The 25,174-nt window shown below is 45.6% G+C and overlaps 1 protein-coding gene across 1 annotated transcript in view; it reads left to right on the top strand.

The window, feature by feature from the left end:
- LZTR1 (leucine zipper like post translational regulator 1) overlaps nucleotides 1-25,174 on the top strand; it is a 37,468-nt gene extending 12,294 nt beyond the window's left edge. The window contains exons 10-20 of the mRNA XM_054290761.1: nucleotides 10,084-10,194; nucleotides 11,371-11,463; nucleotides 12,363-12,458; nucleotides 13,496-13,679; nucleotides 15,461-15,630; nucleotides 17,450-17,606; nucleotides 18,879-19,005; nucleotides 20,492-20,641; nucleotides 20,821-20,926; nucleotides 21,595-21,675; nucleotides 24,366-25,174. Coding sequence (XP_054146736.1) covers nucleotides 10,084-10,194; nucleotides 11,371-11,463; nucleotides 12,363-12,458; nucleotides 13,496-13,679; nucleotides 15,461-15,630; nucleotides 17,450-17,606; nucleotides 18,879-19,005; nucleotides 20,492-20,641; nucleotides 20,821-20,926; nucleotides 21,595-21,675; nucleotides 24,366-24,482 — 1,392 coding nt within the window. The 3' untranslated portion in view covers nucleotides 24,483-25,174. The remainder of the gene's footprint in view (nucleotides 1-10,083; nucleotides 10,195-11,370; nucleotides 11,464-12,362; nucleotides 12,459-13,495; nucleotides 13,680-15,460; nucleotides 15,631-17,449; nucleotides 17,607-18,878; nucleotides 19,006-20,491; nucleotides 20,642-20,820; nucleotides 20,927-21,594; nucleotides 21,676-24,365) is intronic.

Genomic DNA, 25,174 nt, shown 5'->3' with positions numbered 1-25,174 from the left:
CCAGAATTTTGCCAATTACTGATTATAATAACAGTCCCCTCAGGGATTTGGTTTCTTCTTAAGGTGGGTGCAAACAGTCCAAGTTTCAGTTTGGCTGTAGGATACATTTATGAACACAGTGTGTGGTCTGGGCTCCATGGTTTCCCTTACAGCATCCCTGGAAACAATCACTTAAATTCCCAGTTCTTGTGGGGAGCTGAGAGAGCTCCTGGTGGTCTGAAATGGCTGCAAGTGCTGTGATATTCTTCATTCTACACACAGTGTAGTGCCATTAAGTAACATAAATACATGATCCTTGTGTATATATCCAGTACAATATCTCCCCACGTTGTGTTTGCAAACAGGGAGGATGTTCAGAGAAGAATGATTGAAGATGGGAAGCCCAGTGTGACCAACTATGAATTGAAGTCTCTTTCAGGTGTAGGAAATTAAATCTTCCATGGCTTACCTGGGGAACAGAGGGTTTTTAATCTGTCAGTGAAAGATAAAACAAGATCCAGCCACTTCAATTTGAAGCTAGAAATATCCAGACTGAAAAAGAAAGGAAAACAAATGTTTACAAATCGTAAAGAATGAGAATAATTATTTACTGGAACATCTGGTTTTTTTTGTAAAGTCTTCATTACACTTAAACCAGGATTTGATATTTTTTTAAAAGAATGTTTTCCTCAAAACAGTCTAAATTTCAGTACCTCTACACAGAAATTTGGTAGGTTGGTGTATTCAGGAAGTCAAATTCAGATCCCAAAAGTGCTATTGTGGTTATTGGATTTTTGAATGCATGCCACATGCCAAAGAGAAGCAAATGGTCGGTCACTGGATTTCTGTCAGCTGTTGTCAGATTTCAATATAGGATCTTTTGTGATGTGTTCATTGGATTTGGCTGGAGTTTGCCTTGTTCTTCAAACTGCCTCATCCCCTCTGATGAATTATACATTAACATTGCTCTTTAAATTTGCAACTGATATATACTAAAACAATTTTAAAGGAAATAACATTTACTATTATTACAGCTGTAAATAAATTACAGAGCAGCCTCATACCCTGACCTTTGTGGTTATGCTGCCACGTGTTTGGATGTCATTGTTAATAGATTTACCTTCCTGTTTCCATTCTGTGCTCTCCAGTGAATGCCAGATGGAAAAAGCTCATCCTCATTGTAGAGCACAATTGCAAAGGATGTCTCTGTTGCATCCCCTGTCACTTATCATAACCACAGCTGATAATGCTACAAGCTTTTGTTATTATGACTTTTCTTCTGTGTGTGTTGATTTAACCCAGACCCCCCCTGTGCTGGGCTGATCCCCCAGGGGCAGCAGGGCAGGGGGGGATTCTGCCCCTGTGCCCCACTCAGGTGAGGCCCCACCTGCAGAGCTGCCCCAGCCCTGGGCCCAGCACAGGGAGGAGCTGGAGCTGCTGGAGAGAGCCCAGAGGAGGCCACGGAGCTGCTCCAGGCCTGGAGCCCCTCAGGGAGAGCTGGGGATGCTCACCTGGTGAAGAGAAGGCTCTGGGAAGAACTTAGAGCCCCTTCAGTGCCTTAAGGAGCTCCAGGAGAGCTGGAGAGGAACTTTGGACAGAGGCCTGGAGGAACAGCACAAGGAGGGAATGGTTTCCCATTGCCAGAAGGCAGGGTTAGATGGGATACAGGGAAGGCATTTTTGGCTGTGGGGTGGCACAGGTGCCCAGAGCAGCTGTGGCTGCCCCTGGATCCCTGGAAGTGTCCAAGGCCAGGCTGGACAGGGCTTGGAGCCACCTGGGGTGGTGGAAGGTGTCCCTGCCATGCAGGGATTGGAACAAGATGAGCTTTAAGGTCCCTTTCCACCCAAACCATCCTGTGATTCTGTGCTTTATGCTAAGTTGTAGGTTTCTTTCTATCTTCTTTCTTCAATCCCTGACTGTCTCTTTCTGTATTAATGGCTCCATATTAGGAAGTGGTGGTTACAGAGGTGATCCTCTGCTTTTCATCATTCTTAAGCTGCAATAGATCCATTTATGTTGACCATGTAGTTATGGCAATCTCAATAAATAAACTGCAGACAAAATATTTTTGGCTTTCTGGCATTAGTGTAGTGTTGAAGATTTCATGAGATGTCTTGAGTAGTCTACCAGAAGAAATCTCTAAGAACAGGCTGGAATTTTTTTCTCTCAGAAACAGAATATGTGGGGCAAAGGAATGGAAATAGCCTTTGAAGAGGTTCATTCTGTGTGTCTGGGATGGAGCTTTTATTCCCTGGGTTTTTTTCTGTACCATCAAAGAGGAAAAGTAAAAGCTAAGTTTCCATCTTGGATGTAAATTAAATTTCTGTTGTAACAAGAGCACAGCTGAGCTCCCAGCCCTGCAGCATGTTAAACAACAGGATGAAGTCTTAGAATCACAAAAGCAAGTGGATTGGAAGGACTTCCAAGGTTTTGAATCCAACCTCATGCTCAGAGCAGGTCTGGTTGAGGAAGGCTGCTCAGGGCATTGTCCATTCCATCCCATCCCATCCCATCCCATCCCATCCCATCCCATCCCATCCCATTACATCCCATCCCATCCCATCCCATTCCATTCCATCCCATTCCATCCCATTCCAGGGTATCTCCCGGCTTAGATATCCAGCAGCTTCTCCTGGCTTCCCACTATCATGGGAAGCCATGTCCTAGTGCTTGTCCACTCTCATGATCAAAGACATTTTCCTCTCACACTAAGAATGAGCTTCCTGTGCTGATTTGGGTCTGCTGGCTCCTCTCTTCCCACTGGGCAGCTCTGAAGAGCAGCTCCGAGTTCCCTGCAGGAAGGTGCCTCCTTTGCCTTCTCTCCTCTCATCATGCTGTGCTCCAGCCCCTGATCACAACCCTGCTGTTGGTGTCCCTGCTCTGGACTTATGTAGGTCAGTGCCTCTCTGTCCTGGGGATCCCAGAGTGCTTCAGCTGGGGGTTACAGAGGATGAGTAGAGGAGGACAAATCCCATCCCTGAGCCTGCTGGAACAGCTGAGGGGCTGCTGGCTGTGCTGCCAGAGGATGCTGCTGAACCTCTGCAGCTCCCTGTCCCCCACATCTATGTTCTGGACAGCCATTCCCCAGCCTGTACCATTGCAAGGAATGACTCTGCTGGGGACAGCACTTGGCAGAACTTCCTGAGGTGCCCATCAGCCCATTTTCCAGCCTGGCTGTCCTTTGGAATATCAGCCTCCAGCATTTCAGCTGCTCCAGACAATTTGCTATCAAGCATAGACTTGCTGAGAATGCAGTGCCCTCCTATAACCCATGAAGCATTTTGAAGGGGGTGATCAGGTTAGTCAGGAAAAATTTGCCCTTGGTAACTCCTTGCTGACTGGTACCAGTCACCTCTTTCATGTGGTACAAGTAGCTTCCAGAAAGATTTTCTCTGTAACTTTCTTGGGACAGCAGTGCAGTTGCCTGGCCCATGATTAGCTGTGTTCCCAAAGTTCATTACCAGGCCAGATTTTTTTAATTAATAGGTACTTTTTGGGTTATAAACAGCACTTTGGTTACTCTTGGGTACCTGCAGCTATAAACTGGATGACTCCATTGCCGTAATCTGAAAGGAATGACAGCCCAAGGAAAGGCCCAATAAAGGAACAACAGCCTATGGAAAAGCTCAGTAAAATCCTTCAGCATTTCCCTGCTTCCCTTCATTTGTAGAGCTGCATGTCTTGAAGTTCACTCTAATATGTGTCTGTTCCAGTTTTGTCTGAAAGCAGAGATTGTCTGCACCCAGCATGGGAAAACATTTTAAATCCTTAAACCTCCTTGAACCTAAAGACAATCCAAAGCTCTGTCTGTCCATCTGTTTGAGTTTGATGCTGTTGCCTGGTGTAACAGAGTGGAAACATCTCAGGTATCAACAGCTCCCAATCTCCCAGTGGTGACAGCTCGTTTGGACCTTTTGTAGCTTGGTTTTCTTCCAGTTTCAGAGAAAAATAGATAATTCTTTCACCTCTTAGTTTATGTTGGTTCACCAGGTTGGTTTGTTGATGGCTTTAGGTTTTATTTCATTTTGGCTTTAAGCTTTTAATGATACTGAAGGATAGAGAGGCTCATTGATGTTCCTGGGTTGTGAAAGAAATCTGAGCACATCATTACTGCATTTTGAGTTCAGTGCAACAATTTCCTTCCATAATACCTGCTCATTCATAGCTGAGTGTGAGGAAAATTAACATTTACACAGTAATAAATCTATTCTGTAAATGTAAGAAGGCTTCTGAGGAGCTGAGAGTAAGAAAGGAGAACCTTTAAACAGCTGCAGAGGATTTGACTTTAGCAATGTCCTAGTATTGCCCATAATGTTGAAATTTCTATCACCAAAAGCACTGAAGCACATTAAAATGTTCTGAGAAAGGAGTCAGAGAGAGAAGATAAGCACTGCAACGGCACAAGCAGTCACAGCCTGCAATAATATCTTAGTTAATGCATTCCTCACTGCCAAGAGAGTGAATCTCACTACAAGGAGGTTGAATTTTGTCCCTGACCCAGTTCTGCTGGCTGTCCAGAAGAGCTGGGCAAGCCATGGCTCTGTGTGTGCTCCCAATCTGCCAGCTGAGAAAGGGCTTTACTTCATCCTCTTCCAGTGTGTCAGTCAGCTTTGACATAAAACACAGGTTGTCACTTTGGGGTGATCCATCTGGCCTGTTTTTTCATCAAGACAAAATAAGGGAAGGCTGTCTCAGACTTGGGAATAGCTGATGGATATTCCCTCTTCACCATCTTAGCTTGTGATCTGTGTTTTGCCTGTGAGCAAACCCCTCAGCTCCTCATCCTCATCCCTGACAGTGTCCATGGCCAGGCTGGACGGGGCTTGGAGCAGCCTGGGCTGGTGGAAAGTGTCTCTGTCCATGGCAGGGGGTGGAACAAGGTGAGCTTTAATGTCCCTCCCAACCTGAGCCAGTCTGAGATTCTGTGATTTGTGAAGAGCTACTGGAAGAAAGAGGGCAGACAAAAAGCAGCTAATGCAAAAGATTTCATTGCTGTGTGTCTTTGTCGTTGCACAAACGTTGAGGAAACCACACAGCTAAAATGTTAATGGTTCAGTCACAGTGATGGGCTCCAAACAGGACCAGAGAGCTTTCTCTGGACTGACCCTGAATGTTCTGGATACACAGGGATGATCTTCTGGAGCTTCAGCTGCAGGGGACTGCTGCCCCATGTCCAGTCTCTCATGCTTTCCATTTATACTTTTACACACTTTTGTTTTTAAACCTTGTAACCAGGTGTCCTACCCAGCAGTGGTTGAGAGGGTTTCTGCCCCAGAGGAAACTCCCACTGTGCCCTCGAGAGAATGGGGTTTAAAAAAATCTTGGGATGTATTTGGTTGAGATTTAGCATAGCAACAGTAAAACAAAGACCTGCAGCAGAGTCAGAGGTAAATAAAGAAACATTTGAAAGTGAAAAAGAATTTTAAAATGGAAATTAAACCTATTATAGGAGAGAGAAATTCCACTTTCATATATACCTTTTCTTCTCCACTCCTTTTTTCCCCCTTTGCAATTTCTCATGAGCTATTTAACTTAAGCTGTAATCCAAGAACCATTTAAGCCTTGGCTCTGCATGTGCAAGTTCTAAATTGCACAGACCAGGCTACTATTGACCCCTGAGTGGAAATGATTAATTTTACTTCTTTCACTCTTTAATTTTACTTTACATTGCTTCAACTTAATTTATCAAGGACTTCAAGCTAAGCTGAATATATTCCTGGTGAGATGAAAATTTAAATCAATGAGTTTATGAAGGGGTTTGCGCAGGTATTACTGAGTTTATTTTAAAGTATATGTGCTCAGGCCCAGAGGTGATGCTCAGGGCTGTAATCTCACCTATTTGAATGATTGCTGGGTGCTCTGGCACAGGGAGAGGCAACTTTAATGCACAGCTTTGGGAGTCAAATTAGAAGCCTGATGAGCAGCACAGGACAAGCTCCATTTGTGCTGTCTGGACAGGCTACAGTGTGAGTCTGAGCACAAGAAATGAGAGGAAAGAAAGATTTGTGAAATACTTTTTTTTTGAAAATGATGGCTTGAGTCATGCCAGCAGTGTGGAAGGGTGTACTGAAAGGGAAGCAAAGGTGACCAATGAGCTCTGCTTTTGAAAGCAAAGATTCCAGCTTGTGAAGATCCTCAGATGCAAATCTCATTAACCTTAAATACAGAAACCACTCCAGCAGATGAAACAGGGTGGTGTGGCTCAGAGAGGGGTGCCAGCCCCCATCATTGGAAGTGTCAGGATTGAATCCAGAATTTCTTCTGTCAGGCACTGTTAATAAAGTAAGGAGATCACATGGATGGAGAGGTAAGTACAGGATCTAGAGCTGACAAATACAGTCAGATTGGCAGTGCCTCTTTGTCTGTGATTTTTAGCATTCCTGTATGTAACAGGAGTGAGAAAGGCAAATCCCTCTGGATTCATACAGGACCATCTGGACTTGTGCCAGCAGATGAAATTAGAGTCATAGAATTACAGAACTGGTAGGGTTGGAAAAGACCTTCAAGATAATCAAGTCCAGTCATCCCTCCAGCACTGCCACATTCACCTCTAATCCATATCTCCCAGTGCCATGCACCTTTTGAACACTTCCAGGGATGGTAACTCTGTCACTGCTCTGTGCCAATGCTTACAACCCCTTTAAGGAGTAAATGTTCCTAATACCCAACCTAAACCTAAACCTCCCTGCTGCAATTTGAGCCATTTCCTCTCATCCTTTCTGAGCATCCTGGCTAGCAAAGTAGAAGGTATTTTGTAGCTGTTTCTTATAAACTCTGCCTGGGGTGAGTGCATTCAGCAGCTGGATTTGGCAGCCTGGGAGATCTCCCAGTGAAAATTCCAAGATAAGGGCAGGTTCTGGGTGTCTGGTATTGGTGGATGAGGACAGGGACCAGAATGTCTCAACAGCTGTTTGTGCTCCTGAGCTCTGTTAACCTGTCTTTCCTCCTGAATCTTTTCTTGAGGGCCCAGCTTTCCTTCCTTGCACTGGAACAAAGCTGCTGTGGCTTTGCTCCTGGGAGGGCTGAGCGTTGTTCCCCATGCAGGTGACACCAAAATGTCACTTGCAACATTGTCATCTCCACGTGGGGGTTTGTGCTGGCCTGAATTCTGCTCTGATTCAGTAAAACAAACACCCTGAAACTCTCAGCTGCACAATGTTTTGAGAACTGGACATGGTCTTTTCTGTTCCAGGCTGTCATTCCATGTTTAGCATTTCTGTCTTTAAAAATGTGGTCTGTGTATTTAGAAAGTAAAGTTGTTTGATTACTTAAGTTATTAGTAACTGCAGAGCTCTGGTTCCTTGGCCAGTACCAACCATTACAAAAGAAAAATCATCATTACAGCATTCCATAGAGATTGTTGGAGTTGAATATGATGTGACTGGCAAGTACATCTTACTTGGTTAAATATTCAAGTGATTCGTGTTTGCTTTCTGGCACCAGTTGTTTCAAAGCTGTAAGGCTTTGTGATTAAAAAAAAAAAAAAAGTGGTTGTTAAATTCAATGGCAGCTTAAAAAAATTAAATACTAGAGAATTTTGAGAATTATTTTAATTAAAAGCAAAACTAAAATATTATTTATTTATTTAGAAAAAGTGGAAAATTACCTGAATAAGTCTAAAACAAGTGGGCTGCATTTGAGCTCTCTAGAACAGTTCTTTTTGTTTGGTTTTGGTTGTAGTTAGTTGTGAGAAAAATGTTACAGTACAGCCAACACCAGCCTGCCTAGCTCTGTGAGAATGGGTCTTGGCAAGCAAACTTGTTACTTTGGGATGAGGTTGGAGCTCCAGTTGATGAGGGTGACAGATGTATTTTTAACCCATTATAATGTGGTTGATTATTTCAATCAGTACATCTTATTTGGTTAATGAGATTATTGCTAAGAACAAGCAGAGGCCATAGAAAATAGATTATATTTGACAGTAATCTCATCCTCTTTCAGAGAGGTATGGAACTGGGTCCAGGCAGGAATGTACTGACAGATCAGTGTTATTCCATAACTCATCACAGTATTTATTAGGGCTAACTCTGCAGTTTCCTTGATAAAGTATCCATGAAACATGCTGGATACAGAAGGCATCTTGTTTATCCAGAGGAATCCAGAGGGTTTGTTAAACTGGCACAGGCAAATGTGCCTTTTCAGGTGAGCAAGCCTGTGGTTTGTACATCTGAGAAAAATACCCATGTCCTAGTTACTGACTGGGGGATTGTCTCCTTAAAAGCTGTAGTTTGAGGAGAAGAACAAGTCATGGAAAGTGTGGTGAGCAACAGGCTAAATGAGGCTCTTGTGTGATACTCTGGTGAGAGGGGTGAGTTGGTGGGAATGGGAACTGCCAGTCAGCATGCTTTCCTGGAAAATCTGCCTCTCCAGATAAACATAATCTTGTTTCATGTTTGACTTTACTTGAGTGGTGTCTATAAATATGTACAAGAAGCCAAGATTTCTTATACCAGAGGGCTTTTTATTTTGTAGGCAAAGATTTAATGAGATTTACTGCCTGGAAGACGAAAAGCCTGATCAAACTAGAGGAAAAAAAAGAAGTTTCTCTCACCACTTGAAGGCTTTCTGTGAGCTCTCAGTGAGATATGCTGATGTGTTCACACACCTTTGTGTAGCCTCAGAAGAAATGAGTAAAAATGCTGCAGTCTGTGTTCTGCAGGAGGGTCATGGTGGCTTTGGCTTGTAGTGACTCTTCAAAATCACCCAAAGCTGCAGCTCTGAGGTGGGGTTTGTTGCAGGGATGGTGTGATCCCTCAGCCCTATAAATAGCTGCAGTGTGGGGGGCTTTTCTTTCTGTGGAGCTGGCAGGATGGAGAGCAGAGCTGTGGCTCTGAGGTGCCAGCTCTGCCCACAGCGCCAGCCTTGGGCTCCTGCTCAGCACTGGGCATTCCTGGGGCCTTAGCCAGATGGTTCAGCCCTTCAGGCTGTGGGGGAGGTGGGCACTCACAGGCCTGGGGCTCAGTCCTGCTGAGGTAGATGATCACTCACCTTTCAAGTTCTGACAGCATTTGGAATAAGCACAGTGCTCACATTTGCAGAATCTGCTTATTTCTAGAAGTATGTGTGGGGTTTATGTGGGAAATGACTTTAATTTTGTAAATGATACAATTTGTAACTGCCACGATGGGTAGAGCTGTGTAGGTACCACTGTGGTTAGAAGGTGCAGTGAATGCAGTTCTTAAATGTGACTGGAAAATATGTTCTAGACATGCTAGGAAACAGCAAATGTCAGTCATAGGATGCAAGTGTGTGAGTGTGTGTGTGTTTGAGTGTGTGTGAGTGTTTGTGCAAGTGTGTGTGTGTATTTGAGTGTGTGAGTGTCTGAGTGTGCTTCTGTGTGTGCATGTCTGAGTGTGTGTGTAACTATGAGCGTGTGTGGGTGTGTGTGAATGTGCATGTCAGTGTGTCTGAGTGAGTGTGTGAATGTGTGTGAATGTGTGTGTGTGTATGAGTGTGAGTGTGTGTGTGTCTGTGTGTGTGTTTGTGAGTGTGTCTGTGTGTGTGTTTGAGTGTGTGTGAGTGTCTGAGTGTGCTTCTGTGTGTGCATGTCTGAGTGTGTGTGTAACTATGAGTGTGTGAGAGTGAGTGAGTAAGGGTGAGTGTGTGTGTGTGAGTGTGCATGTGGGTGTGTGAATGTGCATGTCAGTGTGTCTGAGTGTGTGTGTGTGAGTGTATGTGTGAATGTGTGTGTTGGTGTGTTTGTGTCTGTTTGTGAGTGTGTGTGCGTGTGTGTGTCTGTGTGTGTTTGTGAGTGTGTTTGTGTCTGCTTGTGTGTGTGTGTGTGTGCGTGTCTGTTTGTGTGTGTGTGTTTGTGAGTGTTTGTGTCTGTTTGTGTGTGTGTGTGTGTGCATGAGTGTGTCACCCTGGGCTGCATTGGTTTGTCCTTGTAATGCCAAGGTTGCAGGTTCAATCCCCAAGCACTTTAACAGTTGGACCCAACAATCCCTGTGTGTTCCTCCCAATTCAGATATTCTGTGATTTTCCCTTTTCACTGTTGATCTGTTAATAGCACATCCTTTTTCCTGGCAGAAGAATAGGCTTTTATTTATTACCTTGCCTTTTTTGTCCTTTTCTTTCTGTTTATTCCCTGTTTTCTTTCCCCAGTTACCCAGTGGGAGACTCTTCCATGCAGCAGCAGTTATCTCAGATGCTATGTACATCTTTGGTGGCACAGTGGACAATAACATCAGAAGTGGAGAGATGTACAGGTTTCAGGTAATTTGCTGATAAACATACTCGTTTCCACACCAATTCCACATGAGTCCTGTTTGTGGAGTGTCTGGTTTAGCTCACCATGAGCTCCATGGCATTTAGTCCATGTCCTTCTTGCAGGCAGCCTCTGTATTTCAGATTCAGCTTTCAAAGGTCAATGTCTGTCTTTAAAATCTTCTGAGAAATGTTATTTGGACAGATATTTTGGTAAGGTCAAGCCCTCTAGTGCCTTCTGAAGTCCTACAGAGATCATGACAATTTTGACAAATCATTGGAAAGTGTAGCAGATGGGGTTTGATATATTATTTCATTAAAATTGGCTGTTCCTCTTCATGTGCTGTCCTGTTCAGGGCTCTGGGGCAGTTTTGTATTGTGCTTTTATCTCCATGCAGCTCTCCCACTCCCATCTGACACAGATATGGGAATTGAAATTTTTAAATTCAGGATACTCACACTAGATTAAATCCCACATACAGTCAAGTCTATTTTTATTGCATGGCACCCTCAGAGAAGTCCTGAGAGCAGGTGAGACTCCCAGCCTCTGAATCCTCAAATCTGGAAGTTGTGATGAGACACAGTTCTTCTGTGTTCCACTGTGTTATCTGTCCTTAACCTCACCCTGGGGGAAGCCCTTGCATGTGTTTGGTTTGCTTGTGACATTCTGCTTCATGTGCTACACTGAGGCTGAGTTAGGAACAAAATCCAGCAATTGTAGATGTAACCTTGGCACTTTTGGTTATAGAATCATAGAATCAGGAATGTCCTGAGCTGGAAGGACACACAAGGACCATCCAGTCCAACCCCTGCCCTGCACAGACACCCCAACAATCCCACCCTGGGCATCCCTGGCAGCGCTGCCCAAACACTCCTGGAGCTCTGGCAGCCTCGGGGCTGTGCCCATTCCCTGGGGAGCCTGGGCAGTGCCAGCACCCTCTGGGGGAAGAACCTTTCTTGAGATCCAGCCTAAATCTCCCCTGACACAGCTCCAGCCCTTCCTTGGGTCCTGTCCCTGCTCAGATTGAGCAGAGATTGAAGCTGTCCCTCCACTGCCCCTTGTGAGGAAGCTGCAGACCCTGAGGGGATCTGACCTCAGGCCCCTCTGCTTCCAAGTGATGTGAGATTTGAAGTTTTATAGCCACTGAAATTAATTCTGTCTTCTGTGGGGTTTTATTTTTTTAGTTTTCTTGTTACCCTAAATGCACTCTCCATGAAGACTATGGAAGGCTGTGGGAAAACAGACAGTTCAGTGACTTGGAGTTTGTTTTGGGAGAGGTGAGTAGAATTTATTGGAGAGGTGCCAATGGGGGTGTTACTGTGTGTGTGGTGTGTTTGCTGGGAAAAAGCAAATTGTGCAGTGGTTGTGCCAGAAACCCTGGGAATGAATCACTGGTGAACTGTCTGCCTGGTTTATTAAGTTTCACTGATCCAGATAAATTTTTAAAGCTGCAATGGAGAAGAAACTTTTTAACTGAGAAGATCTGTCACTCACTTAACCTGAATTTATCAAAACATGTTATACAGAGTTGCAATATGAAAATTTACCAATGACCTCTGTACTACCAGGTCCCAGTTGCCTCCTAGGAAGGCAGGTCAATGTTTTGCAAACCCATTATCATTTCTATAGCCATTTTTAATTACTGAAATAAAGGAGAATGAGAAAAAGCAGTACAGGGGAATGGTTCTCTAGTAATGCAGACAGTTAAAACATTTAACAGAGAACAGGTTTCCTGAAGATAAACATGAGAAATTTGAATTTACCTGCATTCCTTTTGCAAAAAGGAAAAGTCAGAAAAAGCTTTGCAAAGCTCAGAGAACAGATCCTCAACAACAGGTGAAATAAATTATGGCAAACAATAGCAAAAACCATACTGTTATTTTGAAAAGGGAAAATTAAACAGAAGATCAGATGTAAGAATAAAAAGCAGTATAAGTGACACAGCAGCTTCCACTCAGTGGATGTGACCCAGGCTCTTTCCCAAATGGTGTTTGCCATCAGCCTTTGGGGAAATGGGTGTTGAATTTCATCTGTATGTGCCGAGTAGATGTAAGGCTGCCTTTAACTTGAAATGTATCATAACCTGGGGTTCAGCCCAGGTTTCTGTGACTTCTGCCATCTGCCATCACCATGTGATTTAGAAGCTGACTGTGATTTCTGCCTTTGTCTTTGGCAGAAGGAGGAGCGAGTCCGAGGGCACACGGCGATCGTCACCGCTCGCTGCAAGTGGCTGAAAAAGAAAATCATGCAGGCCAGGGAGAGGGTGAAACAGGTGAGTGTTTTGGAAAAGTAGCCTTGTAGCAAGGTAAGGCTTATTGTACCCAGGTTTGGGAATAAGGTTGTCAGGAGAAAAGTAATATCTGTTGAGACAGCTGGAGGACAGGAGCAGTGTCTGATGCTAAGGTGCTCTTGAGCAAGTAAAATAAAGATCATTAGTATTAACTAGGGCTACTGGCTGTGTATCAGGAGTGTAACATGGAGGAGCCAGAGTTAATCCAGTTATCTGGATTTGACAGTGTGGTTCTTGGGAGCTCTTGTAGCTGTCTGAGGTCTAATCTTGTGGAATGCCCCAGAGAGGCGTGAGTACCCTTCTCTGTGGGGGTGGTAGAGCTGTGTCATGGGGATGGCCCACAAGATCAGACAGATTAGAGGGAAGAAAGGCAATGCTGAGGGTTTCAGCTGCCTCTCTTCCCGTAACTTTTGTATTTTTTTACTTTTTCCAGAGGTGAAAGTCTGGTGCCTTCTGATCATTGTCTATTAATTTTGACTACTTCCATCTTTTCAGCAGCAAACATTTAATGGCTTTTGGGGAGATAGTAGCACACAATCTGCAGTAAGATGTGGATTCCTCACTGCCTCCCAGTTAATTGTTTTGCCACTGGAAAGGCTGTGGGAAAAGGCTGTCAAAGTGAAACTTGAAGTAACAGAGTGCTTTAAAATACTTTTGTGCAGCACTTTGTGCTCTGCCTTTGCAAGGCAGGGTTTGTGGAATCTACTCCCACCTGTCCCTCCTTCACAGAGTGGGGCAGAAATGTGAATTCAGTGCAGTTCATTCCTCCCTTGCTCTGATGTCCTGCTTCTGACCTGTATCCAGGAGCTTCCTTGTGTTCTCATCCATGTGTGTCCCAGGATATGGAGCAGTAAGTCTAAGGCAGGAATTCCTTGTTATCTCCAAGATTATCCTGAAGCTAAAGAGATCCTGACTCTTGAAGAATGTGGAGTAAGGAGAAGGATCCTCTGCTTTGGTGGTAACTTGTGTGAACTGGCACAGGCTTGTGCCATGTTTGGGTGGTTTTTGTGTTTCACTAGAAATCAAAGCAGGACATAGAAGAGGAGGGACACAGCCCGTGCCAGAAGGATGGCATTGGTGGCAATGTCAAGCTGTGCCGGCTGCAGCCGCTGCTGGAGGTGCCCATCCGAGAGGCCGAGGCGCAGCCCTTCGAGGTGCTCATGCAGTTCCTGTACACTGATAAGATAAAGTACCCCCGAAAAGGTAGGGAGCAGGGGGAGATAACACTGCACTGGGGAGGAGAGGGGGGCAAATGTGTTCAGAAACAGCAGGATCCAGCATTTGCAGGTGATTACTCCTTCATTACTAACTGAGATTAAACAAAAAGCAGATTTTTATCAGAGAGTACTAACTATGCTTTTTTTCCCCCTAATTCTTTTCAAATATCAAGGAAGAACAAGTTATTGATCATTCCAAAAGGTGTAAAAAAACCCAAACAAACAAAAATGTTGTGGTATTTTGAACATCACAGCATCCTGCTTGGAAGGACCATGTATCTTATCCTGGCTTGGCTAATTTCCTTTTTCTGATAATGTTTTGATCCGTTTTAAGTTGAGCCCACACAGAAAGGTGTGCAAGCCAGTATTTATCGCCTGTTAAAAATCCAATCTGAAGGAATGCCTCAAGAAAGGAAAAAATCCTTTTGGTGCATTCATTGAAGTTCTCCGAGTTAAAAACACTTGTGGGTGAGGAATTAACAGCCAGAGATCTCACAGGTTCCACACAGGGAATCCAGCTGCTGGCTGTGTGAGTGGTGAGGGCTGTGGGCAATGGGAGAGGGGATGGATACAACTGGATACAGCAGGAACTCCAGCTGCTGGGGCTGGGGAAGCTGCAGCCATGGGGGCTGGTGAAGTACAGAGAGGTACAGCTGTCCTAGCACTGGACTTTGCTTCAGCTTCACTCCGAGAGCTTTGCTTTCTGCAAAGATAATTCTCAGGAAAAAAGTGATACGTGTCGAAGGCTTTCCCTGTGAGGAGGCCTGTCTGAGAATGATCCCACTGGCTGGGGGTGAGGGAACTGCTCCTGGATTCTGCTGACATTGCCAGATCCTGCTCCCAGCCATTCACTGATCTCAGAACCTTGGGACAGCCTCAGGCCAAGGGAAGGCTTGGACCCCTGAGCTCTTCCATTGTTACAGGCTTCCCAGGCAGCCTGCCCCTCTTCCCCAGCCCATGAGGGGCTCTCCCTGGTGATCCGCCTTCTGCTGGGATCCTCCGTGGGCCCTGCCCTGCCCATTTGTATTCCCAGTAGCTCCTCTGAGCTCAGAGAGCAGCACCCTGGGGAGCCATCCCGAGGCTGAGCTAATGGAATTGGGCATGCTCATCAAATGGGATTTTCCAATTAGCCACAGGGAAGGCACGTGGCATGTGAGAGGGCTTTCTCTATTAAAAACTAGTTAGAGCAGATGGGCAGAGATCTCCTGTGAGGAAAGCAAAGGCCATGGGGGATTATTCCTTGAGTTGGTGTCCCAGTAGCCCCATTGCAGTGCCTACAAGGGTCTCCTCTGCCCTCTCTCACTTTAGCCCCTCTAGACCAGGTCTGTGCAGGCTGAAGCACGGAGTGAAAGCACAGAGTACCTTCATCAGGGTCTGTCACAATCAGGGAGCTGATTGTTAATCCTGTGTAAACCCCAAGGACTCTGGCAGGGCTGTTGGCAGCTGGGCACTGAGAAATTGGGCTGCAAGCTCTGGGCCTTGACAGGGATTTTAGAGAATCACTTCACTTTCTTTGGAGGGTTTCAAAAAATTGTGATCCAGATTGTCACAAAATCTTTGTCTTTTGCATGCTTCAAATTTGAACCTCCTCTTCTAGTATTGATTCAGATTTTATCTAGCCAGGAATGGAATTCTTTTCTCTATAAAAATATCCAACCACTGCCTGTTCTGCTATTCCAATTTCTCCAGGTGATTTAAAAAATACTTTCAGAAGGGTTCATCTCTGTTCTGTGGGCTCTCCAGCAGTTTTCCCTCTTGCAATTTCAGGTCATGTGCAGGATGTGTTACTCATTATGGATGTGTACAAGCTGGCCTTAAACTTCAAGCTCTCTCGGCTGGAACAGCTCTGCCTTCAGTACATTGAAGCATCTGTGGATCTGCAGAATGTGCTCATTGTGTGTGAGAATGCTAACAAGCTTCAGCTGGATCAGCTAAAGGTAATCACATTCTGCATACAAAGTAACTGATAAGAAATTTTAAAAAAGGAAATTATGTAATTAACATTTGGCCAAAGGTATCAGCTTTTGCAAATTCATCATTCCTGTAATTACAGTTGCTTGAGTATATTTAGCATGGGGTGTCCTACAGTGGCTTGTGATATTATGTAGGCTTTTTCAATACATGCTCAGTATTTTTGCATATCTGCTTTGTAGAATGTCAAGGGCAGAGTGACTTTGGCTCCTCATCAGTTCACTCTTGCTGCAGCAAGATGGAACCAGTGCATTTCCTGCTCTTGCTGTGTTATATATACTGACACTGCAGATAGGTTCTTTCATTTCCTAGAATGAAAAACTAAACTCTGTTCTCAGGCCTTTGCACTGAAAACCAAAATGTGCCAGTGATTCTGTTGCTGTGGTGGGTGAGAGGCTTTGGGGTGCTGGGTGACAATCAGGGTGGAGCTGACCCCTGGCTGCAGCCCAAGAGGTGCTGGCTGTGCTGAGCCAGAGCAGTGCCCAGAGCCAGCTCTGCTGAGTCCCAGAGGCGGAGCAGGGCTGTGCAGTCCCAGAGGCAGAGCAGGGCTGTGCAGTGCTTGCTGAGGGTGTTCAGCCTGTGCACAGCAGTGACTGCATTGCTGGTGGCTGCAAGCACAGAGAGGCTGCAGAAAGCATTGTGCACCAGCACTTCCTCACACTGTGTGCTCTGGATTTGGGAGAGGAAATGCCTCCAGGAGGAAGCAGCAGGGCCAGCAGCACTCTGTAAATGCTGACACAGCCTTTGGTGCATGGCATCATGGTGCCATCAGCTGCCCAGAAGCTCAAGCATTGGTGGATCTAGTGCCCCCACCTGCCCTGGCCACCTGTGGAGTGACAGAGGCTCTTGCACATGGCTCCAGTTGGGCAGGATCACCCTGAGCTGGCATCCTGTCTGCTCAGGTGCTCATTAGTCCTCATGGGTGGGTCCTCTGGAGAAAGCTGTCCTTTCTGGAATCCCAGTCATGATTTAAAATGTTTCACAGGTGAGTCCTGACAGACTCACATTTGGATCTCAGGTGGAATAAACTGCCAGAAACAGACAGTAGTAATGATTCTTTGGGTGAACTTGTACCCACCTTATGGTGAGCTGGTGTAGATTGTATTTATTGCCTATAAAAGTGGAATGAGGGGAAGCCTTGGTTCATACTGGGAAATAAAGTGCCCTTTTTTGGTCTCTAACTGTTTAGCATTAGGTCTCATTCATTTGTTACCTTTTCACCACACTGATTTTTGTAAGAAGTTTATTACACAAGAGCCTTCCAGAGCTCTTGAACTCTTTGCTGCTTTTATGGAAAAAGGTTCAGGCAAAACCCACACAATGAATCCTGTAAGCTCTTTGGACCCTTGATGGAGAGTGTCAAGAGTTAAGATCTCTTCACCCTTTTAATTAAATTTTGGCGTCTAATTATGTTAAAAGTTATTATGAGGTAGCAACCAATCTTCATTATCTCTGTGAAGTTTTCAGTATCTCCTGAGATTCCTGTTTTAGAAAGCTTTGGAGCAGCTCAATGGGCAGTTAATCTCTTCCCTGTTAATATTTCTAGTCAAATTTTTCTAGATGCTTAGAATTGTCCTGAATTTTCTGTTCAAGGAGGAGCCTAAAAGGTCTTTTAGGAAGGATGAGGATATCACTGTTGGATAGTTCCAGCTGCAGGATCCCTGTGGAGGTTCAAAGGGAAGGATGGTTGATGGCATATGCAACATGTAAGATTTATGGGATGCTCTAAGATGACTTCAAACAATAAACCATCAATTTCTTAATTAATATTGGTGTATTTTTAAGGAACACTGCCTGAACTTTGTGGTGAAGGAATCCCATTTTAATCAAGTCATAATGATGAAGGAGTTTGAGCATCTTTCTTCATCCCTGATCGTGGAGATTGTGCGGAGGAAGCAGCAGCCTCCTGTCCGAACCCACTCTGACCAGCCTCTGGACATAGGTAACCTCCCAGCAGCCTCATGGGGTCACTCCAGCTGCTGCTGTGTCTTTGCTCATGGCTTCTTCAGCCTGGGGAGGTGTGGGGGAAGCAGCCCCTGCAGCCCAGCACTTCCCAGTTGGGATAAGTGCTCAGGCTCTCTCCTGAGAGCACAACAGTTCTGTTCCCCGTGAGGTTCAGTCAGAACAGTGTCCCATCAGTGTACGTGGGATTGTGTCCTTGCAATAAACCATCCTGATCCTGTTCAGAGACATGAGAGACGGAGCAAAAGGGTGTGAAGAGTGATCCAAAGAAAGGCAGTGGACAGTCACTGTAAGTGGCTGAAGGGTGACAAAGCTGAGCAGGGAAACAGCCTGCTTGAAGGTGTTCACCAAGGAGGAGGATCTTGTGAATGAGGCACTGCTCTGTGTGCCTGTGTGAAAGGAACAGGAGGTATGGAAGAGAAGAGAAAGATGTGATTTACAGCTTTATTGTGAAATTCATCAGGGGCTGATTTGGGACTAGTCTTACTCAACATTTTAACATCCTGACACACAACACAAGGAATGTAATAATGAAATTTTCTAAGGCCACAAAGTTCAGAGTGGTGGCAGTGTTGGTGTGGAGTGCTGCACAAAAATAACTGGGAACTGAAGAGAAAGAGAAGGAAACTTGTCCTGGAAGGTCAAGTAGAAAGGCTTTGTCTGGCATTTGTCCCAGGGGTTGAGGTGCACTGGCTGGGAAGGTGGCACAGCCAGTTCTGTATCCAGAGCTGGAATGATGTGAGAGACCCAAATATTAAAAATTGAAAGATGAACTTTGAAAATATGAGTGAGTTTGGAGCAGACTTGGATGTGCTCTATTTCTCAGTTGTGTATTTACGAAGGTTGATTAAAATATTGGATAAAAGAAGCCTTGGTTGCTGATTTGGGAAGATTTTTCATTAAGACACAAAATGTTATATTCCTTGTGGTTGGAAATAGTGCAAAGGGAGGGGGGAAATCAGCTTTCATATCTATAGAGAGCATCTGTCAGTGTGGCCACAGCTGGAGTTTGTGTCAGTGCAGAAAGCAGAGCTGACAGGTTTGGTTCTGGGAGGGGCAGTGGGGAATCAGCTGTGGTGGGGAGGGATGAAGCTCATTTTGCTCCAAGATTATGAGGCAGGACTGGACTCAGATTCACAGTGAGAGTCCCAAAGGAAAGAGGGGCTGGAGCTCTGGCTTGGCCATGTGTTAGTTGGTTAGTACCTGGTCAGCTGGAACTATCATGTCTTTATTTCATGACGTTTCATTTCAGGAACATCTTTAATTCAGGACATGAAGGCTTACCTGGAAGGAGCAGGGACTGAATTCTGTGATATCATCCTGCTGCTGGACGGGCACCCCCGGGCAGCCCACAAAGCCATCCTGGCAGCTCGCTCCAGGTGAGCCCTGCACTGTCGCAGACATTTTTTCACAGAAATACTTTCTTTCAGATTTGTCCATTTTCTGAGAAGCTGAAAGCCCCAGAAGAGAATGTAAACAATGATTATCAGCTGCTGTAGAATGCAATAGAATGCACCTGTGATTAGTTCATGTTCCCATGTTTATAATTCAGGGCCAATCACAAGAGCAAGCTGGGGACAGAGTCCCTGGACACAACTTTGTTATAGATTCTTTCTTTTCTTTCTATTCTTAGCTTAGCTTAGCAGCTCTGCAACTTCTCTCTTTATTCTATTAGTATAGTTATAATGTATTATATATCATATATCAATAAATCCAGCCTTCTGATCAAGAAACAAGATTCTCGTCCATCTCTCACCCCCAGCGACCCACTCAGGTCGCTGTAATACTGCACCAAGGGTGTGTGTGCAGGACAGGGCAGGGCTGGGCAGCCTGGGCTCAGCTGCCTTGGCTCACAACACAGGGAGGAACTTAAATCTGCACGAAGTGTTAAGATGCAGCTTTGCTCAATGAGTGTAATAAGCCTTTAAGCAGCAGTGATTAATTTTTTTTTTTTTTCCATTTGAGACCCAGCAGGGAAAGATAGGGAGAAATTAGAACTGCAGAGATTCTGCAGAGGGTGTGTGAGAAGCTGCACTGCAAGACAAAGCATCTGTAAAATCACAGGAAGGGAAAAAGGGTGGAAAACATGAGGTGGTTTCAGTGAAGTGGAAAGCAACAGATGTCCACTGAGGTCAGAAGGAGCCTTCTGACAGTGAACAATTCCTATTTTATCAGGTGGAACTTTATTTTCTTTCTCACTTTCTGATATTTAAGACTGGTTATGAATAAACATAATGAAAAATGGTGCATGACAGAGCCCAGAGTGTTCTCATGCTTTATGCAGAGAAAGGAGTCCACCCTGCTGATGGTGGGACTGTTCTCCCTCCGCAGGGCATGGGTGAAGAGGATTTGTCCTGCACTTGTGTGTTCTGTGGACCTGCTCCTTATGTTCCACCAGACATTAAGTGTTCATATAAAATTTCTATTTCAAATACCATCACCATTTTTCCCAGAAAAAAGCCCTAACAATATTCAGTATTAGTTACTGTGGTATTTTACCAGAAGCATTTCACAGCTCTTAAAACAGCCCTGATGATTGGCAGCCTGTAGATACCAAGGAAATTCATAATGCTTTAAGCTCTCTGCTGGCTCTTATGCAAATTAGAGAAAAAATCAAAGCACCATGTGTCCTAATTTTCAAGAAACAGACAAATTTCAGGTAGTTCTGATGGTAATTAGGGGGATTATATTTGGAGTTTCACTGGCAGACATGCATGAAAAAATAAATGAGCAGTGTTTTTGCCCAGGTTGTCACTTGAATTTGTTGCTTTGGAAGCTGCAGTTCTGAATAGCAGCCTTTGAACAATAGTGGGTTAAACCATCTGTCTGCAGAATGTGTTCTATCAGTTTCATTTCCCTTTGCAGTTACTTTGAAGCCATGTTCCGTTCATTCATGCCAGAAGATGGGCAAGTGAACATTTCCATAGGTGAAATGGTTCCCAGCAAGCAAGCATTTGAATCCATGCTTAGATACATCTACTATGGAGAGGTGAACATGCCTCCTGAGGACTCCCTGTATCCTTACATTCCAGGGAGCTGGGGGATGTGTCTGAGTGCATGCCCAGCATGCACCTTCCTTTTGGGAGGGTCTGTTGGGGGGCACTAGCAGGCTCTGCACTCCCATCCCCCAGGGCTTTGTTTGCCACAGTGCTCTCACCTTCCCTTTCTGGTTTATTCCTCAATGCAGTGAACAGATACCTCTTTGCAGCACCTTACTATTATGGCTTCTACAACAACAGGCTCCAGGCCTACTGTAAGCAGAACCTGGAAATGAATGTGACAGTGGAGAATGTGCTCCAGGTAATTGTCCCCAAGCCCTTCAGTTAGTCACTTAGAGGAAAAGGGGGCTGGTCAGGTGGGTACCCCCAGTGCCAGGTCACTGAGGCTGCCCAGGCCCTTCCAGGGGCAGGGGCCCTGTGTGATGACATGTGTGGGAGCCCAGCCTTGTTCCTTACCTGTACTGTGGCACCTCTGTTCCTGTGCTGCAGGGTTCAGCAGGTGCTGCTCACCTGGCTCCTCCTGAGCTCTCATCCCCTGTTACAGAACTGTGTCCCTAAAGGTCTTTTTAAGATGACCACGTGCTCAGCACTTCACTGTAAACCCTTTTTGGCATTTGTTCCAGGACAAAGGGTGGTCTGCAGGTGACAGACTTCAGTCTTGTTTTATCAGTGATACTGACAGGATCTTGCAGTGGAGTTTGAGCTAACAGTGGTAAGAAAGCCAATGCTGGCTCCCAGGCAGGCAGCCTGAACCTCTGCAGCACAAGCAGAAGCAAGTCCTGCTGATTAACTCTTCAGGACTCCATACATTTTAAATACAAGGCTTAATTTTGAATAGTTCAGAACATATTCAGTTTGTAATGCAAAGTGGAGATGTTCCCTAGGTAAGAGGAGTTACTGCTCTGGGTCAGGACAGTTTGTGCATCTGAGTTGTGCAGAAAGGAAATCACATTTTTGCTCCTGCTCTAGATTTTAGAGGCAGCTGACAAGACCCAGGCCCTGGACATGAAGAGGCACTGCCTGCACATCATTGTTCACCAGTTCACCAAGGTTGGTTGCATCTTTTCTGTGGCTTTGGAGAGCTGCTGTCCTCTGTCACTGCCCTGGTTAAAGACATGTTCATAAAGAAATCAGTTTAATTCTTCCTCATGTGAGACAGCTGAGAGCTGGCTGCCTGTTCCTGACACTCACTGACAGGACTGCTACGCACGTTGCTCCCACCAAAGTAAATTAAAGACTAGAACAAGCTAGTCTAGAAATATGAAGCCCTTCCAAGCAGAAGTTACCCAAAATTGCTTCCATTTCCAGTTGTTCCAACTGTTAATTTTGTGCCATGCCTTTGTTGGGTTGGTGTGTGTATAGCAGGGTAATTTTTTTGTATATTGAGGGCACAATCTCTCCCTCACTAGCAGTTACCAGTGTGCTTCTCACACTCCCCTTGAAGTATTCTCTGTCATACATGGTTTGTTGTCATGTGCTCTAAAACAAATTACCATGTCCTGGCTGGGCTCTCTGTGATTTCCATGTTCAACAGTTGGACTCTGTGGTCTTAGAGGTTCTTTCCAATCTTAAAAATTCTGTGGGTCTGTTCTGATGGGATTATGCATTCGTGGCAGGAAAGGTCAAGAGCCCAATGTGCTGATACTCCTGTCCTCACTTGAGAGAATAAGGATATTGTCATTTAATTGTTCCTGTGAGATGTGATCCCTCCATGAGAGTTCCCCAGCATGTCATCAGTTCATTGCTCAGCTTATTAGCATTGCTGAAATAGGTAGATAAATCACAGGAATTGGGATTTCTGGATGCTACACACATACTGATAACAATTCCCTAGTTAATATTCAAGTAGCTCTCTCTGCTTTGTATATTTAAACTCACAATCCTCCTGGGGAAGAAGAGCACTGCTATGTCCCATTAGTGTCTGGAGAGGAGACAGGATGGTGTTCAGGCTCTTCATTAAATGCCAAAGTTGCTGGAGCATGACGCATTTTACATTCAGAAATAACTGAAATTGCATAAAAAGCATTGAGAGTGGAGCCAGCATCCAGAAATCACTCCCAGAGGAGAGTCCACAGCGTGAGGTTGCAGCCCCTGCCTTCATTCATCCTGTTTTCCTCTGGCCCCCTGAGTCCTGTGGAGCAGCCCAGTTCAGCAGGGATGGGGAATGGTCCCACTGGGCAGGACAGGACATGGACAGCACATCCCTGGGGTTGGGGTCAGTGCCTTGCAGCCACTGAGGGCTGAAATAGCACAGGATCACTTCCCAGTGGAGGCCACAGGAGGACAAAGAGCTGTGATTCTCCCCAGAATGCACAGGGGGAAATGGACATTACAACTCTGGGAGGCAGCAAGGGGAGCTGGAGGGCGTTCCTCAGCTGTACTTCCTCACCAGGATGTGGGGAAATGTTTTATATTTAAACTGTTGACTGGTGGAACAGTGTTCATCAAAACGTGGCTGGAAGACTGTCAAGCAGATGTGCACAGAGAAATCTCAATTTGCAATGTTTTCCCTGGGCCTGAGAGGCCTCAGTGTGTGATTCTTGGCCTGGGCTGGGTGACTCAGTGTGGCTGGGCACAGACACTCTCTGCTTGCTCCTGGGCCAGCCCTGGGCTCTGAGGGGGATTTGTTCTCAGCACAAGCCCTGTGGGTCACTGGAGCTCAGGCAGGCTGGCTCCCTGGCTCTGGCATCTCCTGTTCTTCCAGTTACTTAATGCTCTTCTGGATTTGGACTGTTAAGGAGCATTACTGAAGAGCTGTTCCCAGAGGTTCCCTGCTTTGGGCAATGTGTTTTCAGCTCTTGTGTGTCAGTGTTGTGCAAAAGCCCTAATAAACCTGCTGTTGTGCTGTGTTTGCAGTGACACCCTGATCTGTTCTGCAGTGTGTGCCTTGGGTGGGGGCACATCCCACCAGTCTCTGGCAGATCTTAGACTGGGATATTGCTACAAGCACATCCTGAGCTCTTCTGAAAGCACCCTCAGCCATTTCCCTCCTGGCCCTCAAAGGTTGCTCAGGACATCTTTACTCTTTACCCCAGTGCAGCTCCCAGGGTGAGGTGATAATGTCAGCTCAGGTGAGGAGGGTGAGTGAGTGCTGGGGCACAGTGCCTGCAGCTGGCTCTGTGTCAGTGCCTCGGGGCAGAGGCATTGCTGGCTCCTTGCCATGAGGCTGAGGACAAGGAAGGAATGTGGAGAGCTCCTTTCTGCAAACAGTTGAGCTTCTGAACAGTCCAAAAGCATAAAGTCTGCTGTAGATTCTCATCTATCTGATGTGGTGGAGGTTTTTGTTGGCAAGTGCTCCAGTGACCTGCTTTGACTGCAGGAAGAATGCCAGCAGAACCAGCATGGATACTGAGAGGAGCTTTTCCTCAGGAGCACAGCAGCAAAGGGATCAAGCCCTGAGTCACATTTTCAGTGCAAAACCACAGATCTCAGAGCTCAGGCTCTCTTAGGAGAGTGCTCAGTCAGTGTTTGTAGCAGTGGGGCTGTCAGTACCCACAGGGCAGCTCTGGGCCAGGTTCCTGCTGCTCCCCACTCCCAGCAGTCTGAATTTGGTTCTAAGCCCTGACTGGAGCCCTGTGGTCTGTTCCCTGCAGCCCTGCCCCACAGCTGGGATCTCTTGCACCATCTGTGCCCAGCTGGACTTGCTCTGGGGTGCCAAGGGTGAAAGGGTAATAACATGAGTTGTGATTTGGGGAGGGTTTTAATTTCTTCCTGTTTTTTCTGTTTTGTTTTCCTTGAAGGTCTCCAAGTTGCCAAATCTCCGCTCGCTCAGTCAGCTCCTCCTCCTTGACATCATAGATTCCTTAGCTACCCACATCTCAGACAAGCAGTGTGCAGAGCTGAGTGCAGACATATGACATGCCTGGGAAACCACCTTCTCATTTGTTCCTGAAAAACACTGGCACTTTAGAGCTGGCTCTGGTTTACTGCTGTGTATGGAGCAGCTCAGTGTCTGCACACTACAGCAGCCCTGGAGGAGCAGGGACAGCTGAGGTGCTCTCTGGATTTGCTGGGTTTGTACCTTTGTGCAGCACTTGGACTTTGTTACATTTGTTACCCAAATGCAGACTTGAAATCATTGCAGGCCTGAATTAATTCCACATGGTTTGGGGAGTTACTGAGTTCATAATCAAGCCCATTATTACTTTCATACTGTAAAATCAAGCAGTCATGAGTAAGAGTCACTAATCCTTTGAAATACAATATTTAAAGAATACTATTTAAAGAGCTTCAGCTGACCCAGCCCGAGGGCTGTGAGGGGAAGTCAGAATGAAACTGGGAACAAGAGCACGTGGTGTTCACAGGGAGACTGGCCCTTGGACCAGAATATGGTGACTTTTCAGAGACTCCATGGTGTGGATTAGCAGATAAGCCCCTGTGCAGCTGCCTGGATTGGTGGGCTGCAGGAATCCAGACCTATGCTCTGCAGCAGGTCAGACTGGAAGTTTACAGCAGTCCTCTCTGACCACCAAATCCATTAATCCTGTCTTGCTAAGCCTTTCTAAATCTATTTATTAATAAAGAATTAACATCTTCTCCTGGCATTTCA

This window comes from Melozone crissalis, unplaced genomic scaffold, assembly GCF_028551555.1.
Source record: "Melozone crissalis strain CALT ecotype California unplaced genomic scaffold, PUWL_Pcris_2 ptg000086l_1, whole genome shotgun sequence".
NCBI classification, from domain to species: Eukaryota; Metazoa; Chordata; class Aves; order Passeriformes; family Passerellidae; genus Melozone; species Melozone crissalis.
This window is presented reverse-complemented; position numbering and strand designations above follow the sequence as displayed.